This window comes from Marmota flaviventris, chromosome 8 (genome assembly GCF_047511675.1).
Source record: "Marmota flaviventris isolate mMarFla1 chromosome 8, mMarFla1.hap1, whole genome shotgun sequence".
Taxonomy (NCBI): Eukaryota; Metazoa; Chordata; class Mammalia; order Rodentia; family Sciuridae; genus Marmota; species Marmota flaviventris.
Genome location: NC_092505.1, coordinates 10,172,683 through 10,190,125, shown reverse-complemented (window position 1 = coordinate 10,190,125; position 17,443 = coordinate 10,172,683). Strand labels below are relative to the sequence as shown.

Genomic DNA, 17,443 nt, shown 5'->3' with positions numbered 1-17,443 from the left:
CTAAGAACTAAGTCCCTAAGTGGGTTGTGGGGGACATGATGAGGAATAGGAAGAGGAATACAACTGTCCTCTTCAGGGATTTCAGCCTTATTCCTGATGTACCAGCACAGCTACTGAAGCCAAGACTCAGGAGAACAGAACTTGAGCAAAAACCATCTAGAAAACAGAAGCTGCAGTGATTTGAACCTTGAGAGCTTGTTTGGAGGTTCTAGCAGGGGAGCGCAGCTACTCGTATACCCTTGACCGAAGAACGGTCCTCCTCTATCGGGGAAGGTCGTCCTCTTCGACCGAGCGCGCAGCTTCGGGAGGGACGCACATGGAGCGGTGAGGGAGGAAGGGGACACCCGCCTAGCCAGCCAGATCAGCCGAATCAACCCTGGCGATCAATGGGGTGACAGATGTCGCAGCCAGATCGCCCTCACATCCAGCTGCAGTGATTTGAGACTCTCTCCTTGGCTTCTTGGGCCAGAGCCCTGGTGTTAGCATTTGAAGAATGAATTGTGGAGACAGGAGCCATGGAAAGGCTAAGAACCCGCAGAGTTGGATATGTGCCTATTAGTGAGATCAGGAACCTCAACAAATTATCAATAAACAGAAAAGCTGACGGTGAAAAGGTAGAAAAACTAAAAGGAAAAGATCAAGGCTGTATTGAAAGTGACCGATTCCAGTATGACAAATGGATAAACTAGCTCAAATCCTTTTTGGGGGCCTGAAATTTGGTTACTTAAATAATTGAGGCTGTTTTTACCTAAAAGAGTTTTTCCCTCAGCTGGGTGTGGTGAGGCACACCTATGATCTCAGGGACTCTGAAGCTGAGACAGGAGGATCCCAAGTTTGAGCTGGCCTCAGCAACTTGGTGAGACCCTGTCTTAAAATTCAAAAATAAAAAGGGCTGGGGGGTGCAGCTCAGTGGTAGTGTTGCCGAAAGTTGGGTCCTTGTCCCCGATGTCAATCCAATAACGAGGACATGGTTTTGAGAAAAAGGAAAAAGATTTATGGCTTTAGCAATAAATTTATTCATCTAGCAAAGGAAAAACACAAGGACTCCTATTCCAAAGGCTGTGATTCTGCCCATCAGCAGGATAAAGAGGTGATTCAAAGAAAATGAGATCAGGGAGGGTCAGAGAGAAGAAGGTTGGGGGAAAAAAAAATGTAAGTTTCAAGTGACAAGGGATACAGTCAAAACATCAAGTAATCCCTGTTACAGTAGATGGCTCTGTGTTCAATCCCCAGTACCACCAAATCAAACAACAACAACAACAACAACAAAAAAAAAACCCTTTCCTCATAACATGGAGAATCTATGCCACAGCTTCAATATTATTAATTTCAAAAAAAGGTTTTATCAGGGTGTGATGATGCATGTCTGTAAACCCAGTGACTTGGGGGCTGAGGCAGGAGGATCACAAGTTCAATCAACTTAGTGAGGCCCTAAGCAACTTAGTGAGACGAGAGACCCTGTATCAAACTTAAAAAAAAAAAGCTGGGGGGCTACAGATGTAGTTCAGTGGCAAAACATCCCTGGCTTCAATCCTCAGTACAAAAAAAAAAAAAAAAGAAAAAGATTTTAAAAGGAATTAAAAACCCATGGTTATTAAATAAAAATATTAAAAATATAAAAATATGGTTATTATTACTAGTAGTTGTTTATGCGATACAGACCACTGAATAATCATTAAAGTAATTTTATTAATATAAACATTTACAAACATAAAGTGCACTGTGCCTGAAATTAATGATTGCAATTTTTTGGTAAACCTCACCTTCGCATTGTTCAACATTGAAAATGTTTTTATTAATATGTGCTTGCTGCAATACAATCAGCTCTTCAGGTCTAACTCCCATTTTTAACAAGATTCACAGAATTACAGGCTCCTAAAATGCTGTGGAACTATAGCTCTTATTATAAAGCTACATTTTACACTGGTCACAATTTTTAGTGACAGAGTACTATCATTACAGAAGCCAAATTATAGATAACTCAATGAAAAAAAATCACTTTATACCAATTAATATCCCATGATTCAAGCAGAAAGCCCCCAAATTTCCTTTTGAAGATGTACATTTCTTTGTTGTTTTAATTATCACACTCTTCACACGATAATTCTTTCTTCCAAAATCAGAGTCCTGAGTGCTGTGCTTCTGAATCATATCTATATCACAGCACTCTGGGTACAGGGCAGCTCCTTTTCACCATCCTCTGCTTCCTTCTAGGTGCCCAATTTTGTGGCAAAAGCAATTAACCAAACTTTAAAAAGTCAAATTTCCTGAAAGTGGACAGGACAAAAACCTCAAGAATTTCAATCTTTTGTCATTTGCAAGAGATGCAAATGAATAAAATTTACATACCTTTGTTTATTAAAAAGTCTGTAAGACAGGAAATTGGGTCCATAAGACAATAAATTAGGATCTTCACATGAACTGAAAAGCCTCTGAGGAATTTAAGACACAGGCAGGCTTATGGAAACCTAACACTTCAACCTTGTGATCAGAGATGAAGCTTGAAGTGAAATCTTATATTTGCATTGAGCCTAAGAATTTTTACTATCTCTGAAAATTAAAAAAATAAACAAATAAGCCTCTTTAAAAGTGGACACTGGAGTCTATTTCTAGAATTTCTAAATCAACTAGCTGATATAATTGATTTCTGCAGCCAGAATGGATCATGAAGTTAGGCAAAAGTACAGCCTAGCTGTTTGGTATTTTCTTCATTCAATACTCACAGCGAAGGTCTTTGTAATAAGAAGAGTACAAAACTCCACTAAGCAAATTTCCTGAACTTAGCTTTTAAGAGGATGTTCCAAAAATCTTAGAATAGTTTTGAGCTTTAATAAGCTCAGAAGTATAAATGCAGCAAACTCGCAAAAAACATTCATCATTCAGAGGTTTGGTTAGTTAAATTTCATTATATTTCATTAGTTTTTTGTTTTGATAATGCATATTTAGGTTTTGTTGTTGTCTAAGTACCTATGTTTGAAAATGGCAATCAGTAACTGCTTTTAAGTTATTAGCTCTTGAAACTGCACTAAGACTTTCAGAATAACCTGAATGATTCTCAAGTCTGAGTTTCAGTTCTAGCTCATTTTACCTGAGATGCATTTAGACTCTGACATGGGTTAAATTGTTTCCCCTAGAAGTCAGTTCTCTTCTTGCTATATTCGCAGAGCAAAGCTGGTTGATAACTCTCTGACTCAGTCTGCAGTTTCTCACACATTGCCAAGGAAGTGATTAGTTTAGTGAAAAGTTTACAGAGGCACACAATTCTCAAATTCGTATGATATAGCAACACATCTCCACCTCTATGTCTGATGTCAGTGCAACTGACAAAGAACTGAAGCAGCACTGTGACAGTGAACATCAAAATGATCATATTTTAATAAGTTTCCACAGATTCATCCAGTTTAAAAGACCTGTCTTGACTCCAGGTGTTTTCTCTTCTTCCTGATTAATGTCATTTGGGCTTTTATCTGCATCTTCTTTTGTTTTTATAAGGGTCTCATATATTTTCTGGGTTCTGATAATTTCTTTCTGTGCATCAAAATGGACTTTTTGTCTGGTCAGGATGGGAACAATTAAATTAAAATCATTAATTCTCTTGTTTAGTTTTCGAATGTTTTCTTGAAACTGCTCACAAACTTGGTTCCACTGTTTCTGTTCTGCTGGTGTCATAGGATTTCCAAGTTTTTTCCTAGACACTAAAATCGCCTCTCTGAGTTGTTCAATAGTATCTTTTATTTCCTTTTGCATTAGGATCCATTCTGGTTGGTATCCATTATCTATCAATATTCTGTTCAGGTTGTGAGTCATGGGATCAATATATGAACACCCAGAAAACTTTTTTAGAGGTTTTCCTTTCCCGCTGAGATTGTCAAAGTCTCCTTTTGCCATTGATTCCTGAATGAGGTCCTCCACTAAACGCTCGATTGCCTGAGTTATCTTTTGTTCTTTGCTCTGTCTGACATCTTTGACAGTTACGCTGTTAGTGAAGTGCTGGCTTTGTAGCTTCTGCTTTCGATATTCCATCACTTGCTCAGTCGCACGATCTGCCCTAAATTGCCTATATTGTTTCTCTCGCTGACTTGGAGTCCCAAAACCAATACCTTCAAAACTTAAATAATGCCTGTGCTGGGGTGTATTATATTTGAATTTTTCTTCTTCTTCTTCCATTTCTTCAACTTTATTCTGTCTGGCATGTGATTGTTCTACCACATGGGAAAGTACCTTCCTATAAGCTTCCTCTATTCTTACAAATGTTGCAGAATCAGCAGTACTAGAGCCGCTATCTGGATGGTATTTCTTGGCAAGCTTGCAAAAAGATTCCCTGACATCATCTGCAGAGCATCCTTCATCCAGACTCAGCAGCCTATAATATTCTCTGATCTTCTTATTGGACTTATGGGTTGATATCATTCTATTTCTAATGACACCAAGATACGGAAGCATTTTCACTCCATTAGGAATCCGTGAAGCACTTATCTGGTGAGATCGTAAGATTTGAGCCATCCTCACATGCATTCTGTTCATCATTGTACCCAGAGTTCTTCTTCACAATGAACTATAAAATGACAACAAATTCAGGTTGAACAAAGTTATTATCAGTTGATTTCTTATTTTTAGTAATAAAAGAAGATGTGAAATTATAAATCTAGTAAGGGAAAATTCATTCTTTGTGTGTGTGTGTGTGTGTGGTACTGGGGATTGAACTAAGGGGCACTTTAACACCGAGCTACATCCACCAGCCCTTTTTATTTTTTATTTTGAGACAGGGTGTAAGTTGCTGAGCCTGGTCTCCAATTTGCCATCCTCCTGCCTCAGCCTCCTGAGTCTCTGGGAATATAGAACTGCACCAGGACATCCAGCAAGGGACAGTTCTTTCTAATGTTGCTGACAAAATTCTTACAGCGTGGTTTTCACTGATGTTAACAAGAGAAATGGAAGTCGATGATGTTTAGCATTAACATATTGTGACATAATCTGGACTCCACTCCTCACTAATTACAGAATTTTAGAGCTGGGAAGTTCTTAGTGATCACCTAATCCAATCTTCTCATTGTATAAGAAAATGTAGTCCAAAGGTTAAGCAATTTAACCAGGTTGTATAATGAAGTGTAAGCAAAATGGTTGGAGGGGGGGGCACAATAAGGACGTTTAATTGTATCCTCAGCAGGTTATAAACTTCAAACAAACCATTTTTTCCAATTAATATGTCATGGTCTTCATCGTTTCGGAAGTCTTCTCATAAGAAGACTTAGGCACATAAAACAGAGAGCACTAGAATATGTACCTGGTTATCTAGACTGAGCAGGATCAAGCGTCCAAAAGACTTAAGGCTCCATAGCTCATTAGGAAGGAGCTATCTACGAGTGCTGGGAAAGCAAAGATGACAGGGGAGATGGCCCTAGCAAATGTTCGCTGCTATTTTAAAAATGCATGGTCCAATAAAGGGGACATGTACATAGACAAAGGCTATAGAATACTAGAATGGCTTAACTGAAAGTGGGAATTTTATATGTAAACGCCAAAAGAGCTCCTGGGAACCTTCAACGATTGGGGTCAACGGACTTGAGCATTGGTTCGGACGGAGAAGGTTACAGCGCAGTGTCGGTCCGGACCCGGGACACGCCCCGCCTGGCCCCTACTCACCTTCACCGGGATGGGGAAGGGGCCCCGCGACTCCCGCCCCCATGCTCCGCCTCTGCGCATGCGTGGGCGGGTCGCCCTTCACTCCCCAGGCGCTGGCGCGGCGGCCCGCAGCCGGGTTCTCGGCTGGGCTACACCATCTGCGGCCTTACTCTGGGGGGCCTCTCGGAGCACGGAGCCTATCATCCTGCCCGATTCCGGCGGATGACCTGGTTTACCAGGGCAACTGGAACTCTCCCCCACGGCGAACTTGACCTGGAGGACACAGGCAGGACACCCCGGAGGCTCCGGCCTGCCCCAGGGCTGCAGCTCCGCCTCCACCCCCTCCCCGAGCGGAGGTGGTTCGGCCGATTGGGCTTGTGGGAGGTGTACTTCCGCCCGAGGTTCGGGTTGCGGGGCCTCAGCGGCGATTCGCGGGAGGCCTCTCAGTGGGTCCCCGGCGCTCAGCGTCCGGGGGCACGCGTTTCGGGTTGCAGCGAAGTCTTTGTCGTTTGGAGGAGATGACTCTGGGTTATTTGGGGCGAGGGAAGGTTAGGCCGATTGCTCCTGCAAGACCAGGACAGCCCCTTCCGGGGACACCTGACTTGCCCGAGGTCACTAAGCTACTTAGTAACTAACTCAGGCTTAGAAAGCTGGTCTTTCTTTAACTCAGCGAGTACCTAACTCGAGTACTTAGCTCTAATGGCCAGGCGTTGGTAGGGGCTGGGGACAGGCTAGAAAAGAAGGATCTGCTGGCTTCGGTTTAACCGCAGACAGGGACAGGTAGAAAAGTTGTTTTTAAAGGGAGAGGAAAGACTTGAGGACTTTCAGACCTGGGTTGAAAATAATCTTTCTTCCATTTTCTGTGTGCTTTAGGCAAGGCATGTGACTGTTTGTAACCGAGTATTTAGCATTTTTGTTTACCAGGCACTGTACTGGGTGTAACAGCCGCCTGGGAGAAATACTGTTACCGTCCCCATTTTACATACGATGAAATAATCATTGCATCAAACTCACCCACTTGATCTTCATACACATGACTCCTTTCCTCTCTTAAATTTGGTACCAAATTCTAAGACAGCTAGAATTATCACTTTTAATGGCCCCAAAATGATAGAGCCCAAACTAAATTCAAAGTGAGCATGACCATTTCACCAATATTTAGACCACAGTTCAGATTTAAGGGAGCTGAATCTGTCCGCCTAGCTCTCTAGGCTGTCCTTTATTAGACAGAATTACACAATATTAAAAAACAATATTTTTTTGTTGCCCCAGTGTCTCCTAAAGGAGCCAGAAATGGGCACCAACCCTATCAGTTATAAACAACATGATCATTGATTTCCTTCTGTGTAAGGAACACACTGAACTGCAAAGTGTAAAGTAGCCCACACTGACTTGGATTATTTTTCTCATATATAGTCGTGCGGAGATATACATTGTTAGGCAATTTCATCTTTGTGTGAATATCACTAAGTGTACTTGCACAAACCACTCAGGACATAGGTCAGTGGTCTTGAAACACAATCACAATGCATAGTAAACACAGGGTAGATGAGGCTATTATTAGGGTAACACAGCATACTGTTCTGCATAAACTTCTTTAAAAACTCTTTTTTTGGGGCAGGGGGTGTACTGAGGATTTAAACCCAGGAAAACTTAACAACTGAGCCGCATTCCCAGCCGTTTTTTTTTTTTTTTTTTTAAATATTAAAATAGAGTCTTGCCAGGTGCAATTGCACACACCTGTAATCTGAGTGGTTTGGGAGGCTGAGACAGGAGAATTGCTAGTTCAAACTAGCCTCACCAACTGCGAAGTGCTCAGTGAATAAAATACAAAATAGGGCTGGAGATGGGGCTAAGTGGTTGAGTACCCCTGAGTTCAATCCCCAGTACTGCCCCCCTCTCCAAAAAAAGGTCTTTCTAAGATGCCTAGGGCCTCTTTAAGTTGCTAAGGCTGGGATCAAACTTTTGATCCTCCTGCCTCTCAGCCTGTGGAGTCTCTGGGATTACAGGGGAGCTATGAAATTAGCTACAAACTTCTTTTTAATAAGTAGGAGTACACTCTAGAATGAAGATGAAAAGTATAGATAGTAAATACATAAACCATTAACATAGCAACTTGTTATCAAATATTATGTACTGTGTATAATTGTATTGCTGTGTGTTTATATAACTGGCAGCACCTGGTAGATTTGTTTACACCTGCATCACCAAAAGCAGATCAAATGGGGAGCTACGATATTATAACAGCAGCTACTATGTCACTAGGTGATAGGAATTTTTCAGCTTCAGTATAGTCTTGTGGAATCACTGTAGTATATGTGTTCCATCTTTGCCAAAAATGACCAAATGATGTGGATGTAGGCAGTAGCTGGTATTGGTTAGTTGAATCAGTGTGCCAAGAGTAGGCATATTTGTTTCATTCTTTCTCCACATGTAGACTTTTTATGAGTAATTATAAGTTCATCGCAGGCACTTAACCTCCCAAAATGCACTATTTCTTTCTTCAAAACAAGGACAGTCTCTTAATGTCACCATGATACTATTACCCAATTCAGCAAATTTAACAGAGCATTATCTAATCTACAGTATTCTATTTCAGTTTCATTAAATGTCCTATTGGTGACCTTCAGAACAACACATAAACTCCTACAGCAGCAGCAAGTTGTATCGGTGATAAAGCATTCTTTTACAGTTCATTGGCTCTATGATGACTGCAAAGAAACTGACTTGTTTTCATTAAATTGTGGTACCATAGTAACCAAAATCCATAGCTCCCTGCAGATTGATTGAAGCTCAGTATACACATTGGTCATCAACATTTGCAAATGGTGTCATCTAAGCCGCAATTCTTAGAACTACTGTGAACATGTGTTTCTCTCTGGGTGCCATCTTAGTACTCTTTTTACTCTATTTGATCATAGAGGAGTTTTACAAAAAGAGTGTCAATTTTAAAAGAAAGAAAGTGGTAGATTGGCTGCCAGGCTCTGTGGCGTGTGCCTGTAATCTCAGATGCTTAGGAGGCTGAGGCAAGTTCAGAGCCAGACTCAGCAAAGGTGAGGTGCTAAGCAACTCAGTGAAACCCTATCTCTAAATAAATTACAAAATAGGGCTGGGGATATAGCACAGTGGTTTAGTGCCCCTAAGTTCAATCCCCAGTACCCCTCCAAAAAAGAAAAAGTTGTAGATTGACTTAAGAAGGACAGTACCCCTTTAATTCTTAGGGGATATTTCCAAGATCCCATGTGTATGCCTGAAATCAGGGCTAGTATTGAACCCTATATACTATGTTTTTGTTTTTTTTTTTTTTTCAGTCCCTGAGCATATATCTCTAATAAGGTTAAATTTGTGAATTAGGCACAGTAGGAGATCAACCAAAATATATAGTAATAAAATAGAATTATTATAACAATATAATAAAATTCCTAACATCACTACTCTAGTGGTTGGGACCATTATTAAGTAAAGAGTTTCTTGATAATGATAACCATGGCAGTTCATCTGATAATCAAGGTAGCTAGGTATTGGATACCCAGGATGGAGGGATGATTTGCTTCTTCAGTGAGACAGAGCAGAATGGTGAGAAATTTCATCACCCTATTCAGGATGGCATAAAATTTAAAACTCATGAATTGTTTCTAGAATTTTCCACTTAATATTTTCAGACCATGATTGATGGTGAATAACTGTCCCTACTTAACCACTGAAATTGAAACCATGGTTAAGTGGGGACCATTGTACAAGAATAAAGTATGGGGTATGGGTGGGAAAAAGTACTGTGGAAAAGAGAAGATTCACACTCACTTGGACATTGTGTCTGCCGCAGTCTGGCTGGGCACAAAATCACGAGCCACTCACAGCCTTGTAGATTCAAACAGCAATTCTTTATTCCCGAACTCATACCGGCACTCTACAAACACGTTCTGGGCAAAATCCACACTCTCCACCAGGCTCTGAATCCCAAATATTCTCTGAATCCCGCGAGAACTCAACAGGAACTCAAGGCGCCTGAGGCAGCAGGATACGCCCTATTCCTAGCAGGAATCACCTTAAACCTGGAACCGCCCTAAACCCAGAACGCCCTAAATCCCAATCCGCCCTAAACCCTGATCCACCCTAAACCCGGATCCGCCCTGGTCCTTGAGCAAGGTCACCTTTCATGCAAAGTCACTGCAAATGACCTGGGTCCACCATGGAGAGTCCTTCCTCTAAGCAACATGGAGTAGGCTGACAAAGAAATTGCGATGCGTCATTCCTACTTGGCAATGGCTCTCAGCAGTGTCCTCTTCCCTCTTCCCATCTGGGTTGATTAGTGACTGAATGGTTCAGGAAGGGCCACATGTGGAATTTGTGGAAACTTGCTAGTGGAAGTTGCCTTCTCCCACCCAAGCACTCTTAAATTTTATTTCTAGCTTTGAAGTGATTTATCACTTGAGCCTGACTTATCAGCATTTTCTCTTCATTTCTTAAAATTATGAACAATGTATATATCATTCTCTAATTGCAGGCCACTAGTGAGGAAAGCAAGTGCACATCAGCTGCCCAGGGATCAAGATTTGGGTTGTTTCAAACCTGTATTACATTCACCCAGCATGTTTATTGAAATTATTGCTTTATGGCATGGCTACACTTTGCTTTTCTTATCCTTGAACATGATCTGATAAGTTAAAAAGACCAGGACATGGAGGGTTGCCTCCTTTTTCTTGATGCTTCTTAATTGTCAAAGATTTTGGCAACAAAACTCCAAATACTTAAAACTGTCACTAATAAGCTGGATGTGGCAGTACATGACTGTAGTCTCAGTTTCTGGAGAGGCTGAGGCAGTAGGATTACCAGAGCCCAGGAGGTTATGGCCATCCTGACCAACATAATGAGATCCTTTCTCAAATAACAATAATAAAAAATTCTTAACAATAACACTGTGTGTGAAAGAATCATGTAAGATGCTTTAGCAGAGATAATTGGTTTTAAGGCATGTTTAACTCTAAAGACAGCTTTGTAATGACATGAAGTGGTGGTCCCATTCAAAAAGGCCCCACTCAAGTACTGTCCCTGAAAGACCCTTTTACTACAACTTCTCCAGAAAGACCTCAAATTCTGGGTGACACTAGATCATATATTCCATGCTATTCTCAATTGAACAGCATAGAAAATAAGCACATAAATCCAATTTGCAACTCAAACTCTCTTTTGAAGAAGCCCTTCCTGACTAAACAAATGGAATCTGTTGTGTTAAATTAAATCAAGTAATTACATAATTTCTATTCTTTGCTTGACAGCTGAGGTTTAATTATCTGCTCTGGGGGATAGCCACATGGGTATTTTGCTTCTATCCTTGTTCTTAGGAAACATACATGGAAATATTTATGGATAAAGGATATATATTTAAATTACTATCTAATGGCTTAGAAATAAGTGCATGTATGGAGGAAGAGAGAAGAGAGAGCATGCCTATAAGTTATAGAGTAGAAGTCTATGGGGTGGGGGGAGGCTGGGGATTTAGCTAAGTGTTACAGAAGTTCCCTAGTTTGTGGGTAGGCCTTGGGTTTAATTCCCAGCATCACCAAAAAAATAAAACAAAACAAAAAAACTAATGGGGAGATCTGGGTTAAAGGTATTGGAGAGGTTTTATATTATTCTGACAGCTTTCTGTGTGAATTATTTTTAATTTTTTAAAAAGAATTTCCTTTTAATTTTCAAAAATTAAAAGAAATTAAGATGTCCTTCAAAGACAGGAATAGTGTTGCACACTGTAATCCCAGTGACCCAGAGCCTGAGGCTAGAAGAGCAAAAGTTCCAGGCCAGTCTCAGCAATTTAGCCTGGGCAATTTTGCAAGACCCTGAGCAATTTAGTAGGATCCTGTCTCAAAATAATAATAATAAAAAAAGGGCTGCAGCTATAGCTCAGTGGGTAAGGCACCTTAGGTTCAATCCACAATACTAAATACATCTCCTTCAAAAAGCAAACAAACTGCAGGACATCCATACCATGGAATATTCAGTGATAAAAAGAACTGAGCTATCAAACCACGAAGACATGGAGGATCCTTAACTGCATATTACTAAGTGAAAGAAACCAGTCTGTAAAGGCTGCATACTGTATTGATTCCAAGTATTTGACATTCTAGGGGGAAAGATATGTAAATATATGAGATAGTAAGAAGGTCAGTGGATTAAAAAATTGGTGAAGAACTTGAATAGATATTTCTCTAAGTAAAATATACAAATGGTCAGCAAGCATATGAATGGATGCTTAACATCACTGTTCATTAGGAAATTCAAATTAAAACCACAATGAAACATCACCTCACACCCATTAAAATGGATGCTGTAAAAAAAAATCCCGGAAAATTATAAATATTGGTGAGGATATGGACAAATTGGATCCTTATTGGTGGGAATATAAAGTGTGCAGCTGCTATGATAAACATAGGTCTGCCACCACTTAGAATGACCATGTGATCCAGCAGCACCACTTCTGGGTATACATATCCCAAATAATTGAAAGCAAGGTATCAAAGAGTTATTTGTGCACCCATGTTCATAATAGTATTATTCACAATAGCCAAAAGGTAGAACCAGCTGGATGAACAAAAAAAACACAATGTGACACACACCACAGAATAATCCATTTCAGACAAATGCTATGTCATAGTGAACCTTAAGGACATTAATGAAATAAGCTGGTCACAGAAAACAAATACTTCATGATTTCACTTATATAAACTATCAAGAGTATTGAAACTCACAGAAACAAAGTAGAACAGTGTTTGCCCGGAACTCCAGGGAGGGTGAAATGGGAAGTTGTTTAATGGTTATAGAGTTTCCGTTTTACAAGATGAAAATGTTCTGGAGATCGCACAACAATGTAAATATATTTAACAGTGTAGGTCTGTGATTTTATAATGGCTACAATAAATTTTACATGTATTTTATTATAATTAAAATGTTAAAAAAATAAGTTGTTTTTCTTTTTTTTTTTTTAACATTTTATGGTTGTCAGAAGTTCAGTGTAGGGAAAAGGGATGAATAAATAGAACATGAGATTTTTAGATCAGTGAAAGTATGCTGTAATGATGGGGCAAATATACATTATGAATTTAGCAAAATGGATATAGAACTATATAACACAAGGAGTGAACCCTCAAGTATGACTTTTAGTTGATAATAACATCAGTATTTGTTCATCAGTTACAGCAAATGTTTCACAACAACATAAGACAGTTAAGGATAGAGGAAACAGTATTGGTGAAGGGCAAAAGGGAAATGGGGAATATTGTGAATTTCTATACTTTCTGCTCAGTTTTTCTGTAGATCTAAAATTGCTCTAAAAAACCTATTAATAAATTTTTAAAAATAATTTAAAACAGAAAATACCCTTTGAGTACTAGGCATGTGCTAGGAGGCCCTAGGGATGTTCGGAAGACTGAAGCCATACAGTTTTAGCTGTTCTTGTGAACTTGCATCCTTTGAGGTTACTTAAGAAATGTTACTTAGGAAATAAAGATTTATTTTGACTCATGATTCTGGAAGTTCAGGTCTGGGATTTGGCTTCTGGACATAATGGCACATAATGACAGAGTGAGTGGCAGAGAAAACCACTTACATTTGTGTCAGAGAGAATGAAACTGGGATCTCATAATCCCCTTTGAGGGCACACTCCTAGTGACCTAAGGACCTCCCATAAGGCCCCACCTCCTAATTGTCCCCAGCACCTGGAGACCAAGCCTGTAGTATATGGACTTTGGAGGGCACTATCCAAACTTAGCATCAGCCAATGCTACAATCAGAGCTTTTATACCCAGGAGAATGTCCTGTTAAACAATTACCAGTATGGCACTGAGACACAGATGTAATTAGAGTTCATTCCATGTCCACCAGAGTGAGGTGCTTTGGCCCTCACCCTCAGTTTGTCTTTTTTTTTTTTTTTTTTTGGAACTGGGGGTCAAACCCAGGGCTTTGTGAATGTGAGACAGATGCTTTGCCACTGAGCTACATCCCAGCCCATTGGCTCTCAGTTTGGGTAGAGTTTAAGAAAAAAACGTACCAGTGAGTTTGACAGACATAGGATTCCCAAAGTCAGGGTGGAGAGCCTGCATCAATTGGTGCTTGGGAAGTTTGGACTTCATTTAGAGGTAAGGCTTTTTTTTTCCCCCTCCATTAAGCTACAACCCCAACCCCTCACCTCCCTTTTTCATTTTTTGTTTTGAGACAGGGTCTCACTAAGTTGCTGAGGTAGCTTCAAACTTGTGACCTCCTACTTCAATATCCTAAATCACTGGGATTACAATCTTGCACCACCATACCCAGCAATGCATTTTAATTTAAATCCATTTTTTTCCTTCCAGGTGTCCAGGCATACCTAATGATACTTAGTGCACTTGAGCCCTGGTATCTTTTACCACATACATTTCTTACCTTTGGCTTCCAGCATTTGACAGTGATGGTGTGGGTGTGGATCTACGCCTTTATTCTACTTGATGTTTCTTGAGCTTCTTAGATATATAGATGAATGTTTTTCATAAAATTTGAAAGTTTTCGCCATTTTTTTCTTCATATATATATTTTCTGTCCCTCCCTTTCCTTTCCTTCTGCATAGGCACTTAACTATTGAGTCACATCCCCAGCCCTCTTTTATATTTTATTTAGATACAGGGTCTCACTGAGTCACATAGAGCCTTGCTAAGTTCCTGAGGCAGGCCTTGAACTCATGATCCTCCTGCCTTGCCTCCTGATCGGCTGGCATTATAGATATGTGCCAGCGTGCCCAATTTCTGCTGATTTTTTAAAAACATTTTCTCCCCCCCAATTTCTTGGATTGCATAATCTCTAGGTAATCTTTCTTCAAGTTTGCTGCTCCTTTGATCTGCCAACTGACATCTGTTATTGAGCTCCTCTGATGAAGTTTTCATTTCAGTTATACTTTTCAACCCTATGATTTGTTTTATTGGAGCAGGGGTACTGGGCATTGAACCCAGGGTCTCATGCATGCTAGGTGAGCACTCTATTACCAAGCACATCCCCAGCCCTTTTTATTTTTTTGAGTCAGGATCTCACTAAATTGCCCATGTTGGTTTCTTGCAATCCTCTTGCTTCAGCTTCCGAGTAGCTGGGCTTACAGGTATGCACCACCACATCCAGTTACAACACTATAATTTCTACTTGGCTCTTTGTCAGCTTAACTTATTAATATTTGTGATATGATGAAACATCATCATCATACCTGCCTTTAGTTCTTTAAGTATGGACTCCTTTAGTTCTTTGTACATATATATATATAATATCTGCTTTGAAGTTCTTGTAATGTCCAGTCCAGGCCTCTTCAAAGGCATCTATATTGCCTGCATTTTTTTCCAGTGTATGGATCAAATTTCTTCTTTATATGCATGTTTTATAATTTTTTAAATAAAAAAACTGGGCATTTTAGGTAATTTCTGTTGTGATGGTGAGTACTGATCCCTCTTCTGAAGGTGAAGGTAGCATTTGCTTTGCTGTTTTAGTGACTTGGCTGAACTAATTCTGCAAAGTCATTTTCACCTCAGTGTGTAGCCTAATGCCCCTTCTCAGATCCTCCTTTTATAATTTTTTTTTTTCAAGCTTTTTCCCTTTTTAATCTTTTAAACTGGCCATTGAGGGGTTGCTCCTAGGGAGGGATAAGCCACTTATGAACCAAAGGTTGTGCAAAGCTCTTACCCAATTGAGAGTTTTGCCCTTTACCATTGTGTGTGTGTGTGTGTGTGTGTGTGTGTACTACAGTTCAGAGAGATTAGGTCTTTGCCTCATAATCAACCAGCATGGAGGTTCCTTCTCTGACTGATCCTGGGAAGAAAGATTTGGGCAGGCACCAGGGATGAGTATGGTATTTTAGGCCAGGTTCTAAGACTTGTTCCTAGGTCAGAGTGGCTTATTTTGAACCTGTGCTTAATCAAAGGTTATAGTTAAGCCCCCTGTGTCTGAAAGGTATCTTCTTTTTGTTGATTGTTCTGTGTGTGGCTAGGGGGATGCTTTTAAATCTGTCCATGTCCTATTCTGATTGTATCTGAGTGGGGGTAGCTTACTGTATGCACAGCCCATGGACTTCAATCTTCAGAGTTGACTTTGATTCCAGGGGTCCCTTTTTAGTTGTCTTTCCCTGCTTCACTCCTTGCCTTGCCATTTGCCCTGACAAATACCTTCAAGCAAAGCAGGGTCTAATGGATAAGCACGTGGTCTCTGTTCAAATCCTGAGTTCATATATATCCAACACAACATTTATGTTCTTGGGCAAATGACTTAATTCCTCTGTACCTTAGTTTCCCCATTTGTAGACATGGAATGATGTTAGTATCTGTTTCATAAGGTGCTATGAAGATTCAGTGGGCTCTGCTAGACCCAGTGGCGCATGCTTGTAATCCCAGGGGCTTGGGAGGCTGAGGCAGGAGGATTACAAATTCAAAGCCAGCCTCAGGAACTTAGCAAGGACCTGTTTTTAAATTTAAAAAAAAAAAATATATATATATATATATATATATATATATGAATAAAAAGGGAGGTGGGAATGTGGCTCATGGTTAAGCACCCCTAGGTTCAATCCCTGGTACCAATAAACAAACAAACAAAGAAATTTAACAGGCTAGGATGTGGCTCAGTGGTAGAGTGCTATACCTAGCAAGTCCTGAGTTCAATCCCTAGCACTGCAGGGGAAAAAAAAAAAAAAGCTAGTGTTATAATTCGTGATTAGCATTGTGTCAGTGCTTGTTTTGAATTCACCAGTGAGAATCAGACACTTGGAATCCTTTTATTTCTTCTGCAGTGATCCAAATTCATTCAGAATAATTGACACTTTTTCTGCTTTGGATTGTGTGTGTACGTATGTGTGAGCACGCATGGATGCTTACTCTCTGAGGGATTAGAGCAGGGTTCTCACCCTGTAGTTAGTATACATAAGAGGCAGAGAGGAAGCTTCATTAAAATTCAGATCCTAGATGCTACCTCTAGATATTCTCATTCTATGGTATCATGGAAGGCCTGGGAATGTCTTTCATTCATGTCTAGGTAATGCTGATTCAGGGGAACAATGGACCCCAATCTGAGGCAAACTCACTAACCCTAGATTTCTTTAGAGACTGTATGCCAGTGCAGTGGTTCTCAACTTTGTTCGGTGGCAAGAGTGGGGGGCATCCTCAAGGGTACATTTGCTGCTGGGGTTACAAGCGTGTGCCACAGCACCTGGCTGGAGACACTTTTGATTTGTTATAGTTAGGAACCATTACTGGCATATAGTAAGTGGGGACACGTGCTTAGCATGCTTGAGGCCCTAAATTCAATCCCCAGCACCAAAAATAAATAAATAAAGATAACAATGGCAGAAGGTTCTTAATAATTTTAAAGGCCATATTCAAGCTGGGCATGGTGTTGCATGACTGTAATTCCAGCAACTCCAAAGGTTGAGGCAGAAGGATAGCAAGTTCAAAGCCAGCCTGAGCAATTTAGTGAGACCCGGTCAAAAAATAAAAATAATTAAAAAGGGCTAGGGATATGGCTCAGGGGTTAAATGCCTCTGGGGGGTTCAATCCCCAGTACCAAAACAAATAAATATACAAATAAAAATAAAAGAGCAAGTCATACCAACTTCAGGATTTTGATTATCTCTGAAAATCTTTGGAGTAGGGATGGTGTTTCCAAGATTTTCATTTGAACCACTATAATAACAAAAAATTTAAAAAAAGGAGAAAGGAAAAGAACAAATTATAGGAAGTGGAGAAATAAATTATGACATTTCCCATGCTCTGCAGACTATGAGAAAGATGACTTGTTTTTCTGGGTACGGTAATGGAAAGGTGGC

At 40.1% G+C, this 17,443-nt stretch overlaps 2 protein-coding genes across 2 annotated transcripts in view; one reads left to right on the top strand and one right to left on the bottom strand.

Moving 5' to 3' along the window:
* Son (SON DNA and RNA binding protein) overlaps window positions 1-17,443 on the top strand; it is an 83,024-nt gene that overhangs the window by 1,231 nt on the left and 64,350 nt on the right. The window lies entirely within an intron of this gene.
* Dnajc28 (DnaJ heat shock protein family (Hsp40) member C28) lies at window positions 1,670-5,966 on the bottom strand. The gene is made up of 2 exons (XM_027929361.3): window positions 5,644-5,966; window positions 1,670-4,555 (listed from the first exon to the last, which is right to left on the bottom strand). The coding sequence occupies exon 2, from the start codon at window positions 4,525-4,527 to the stop codon at window positions 3,367-3,369; it is 1,161 nt and encodes a 386-aa protein (XP_027785162.1). The 5' UTR covers window positions 4,528-4,555; window positions 5,644-5,966; the 3' UTR covers window positions 1,670-3,366.

What these genes read in the sequence shown, in the direction of transcription:
- Dnajc28 (XM_027929361.3), bottom strand. Translation starts at nt 4,527, where the DNA reads ATGATGAACAGAATGCATGTGAGGATGGCTCAAATCTTACGATCTCAC.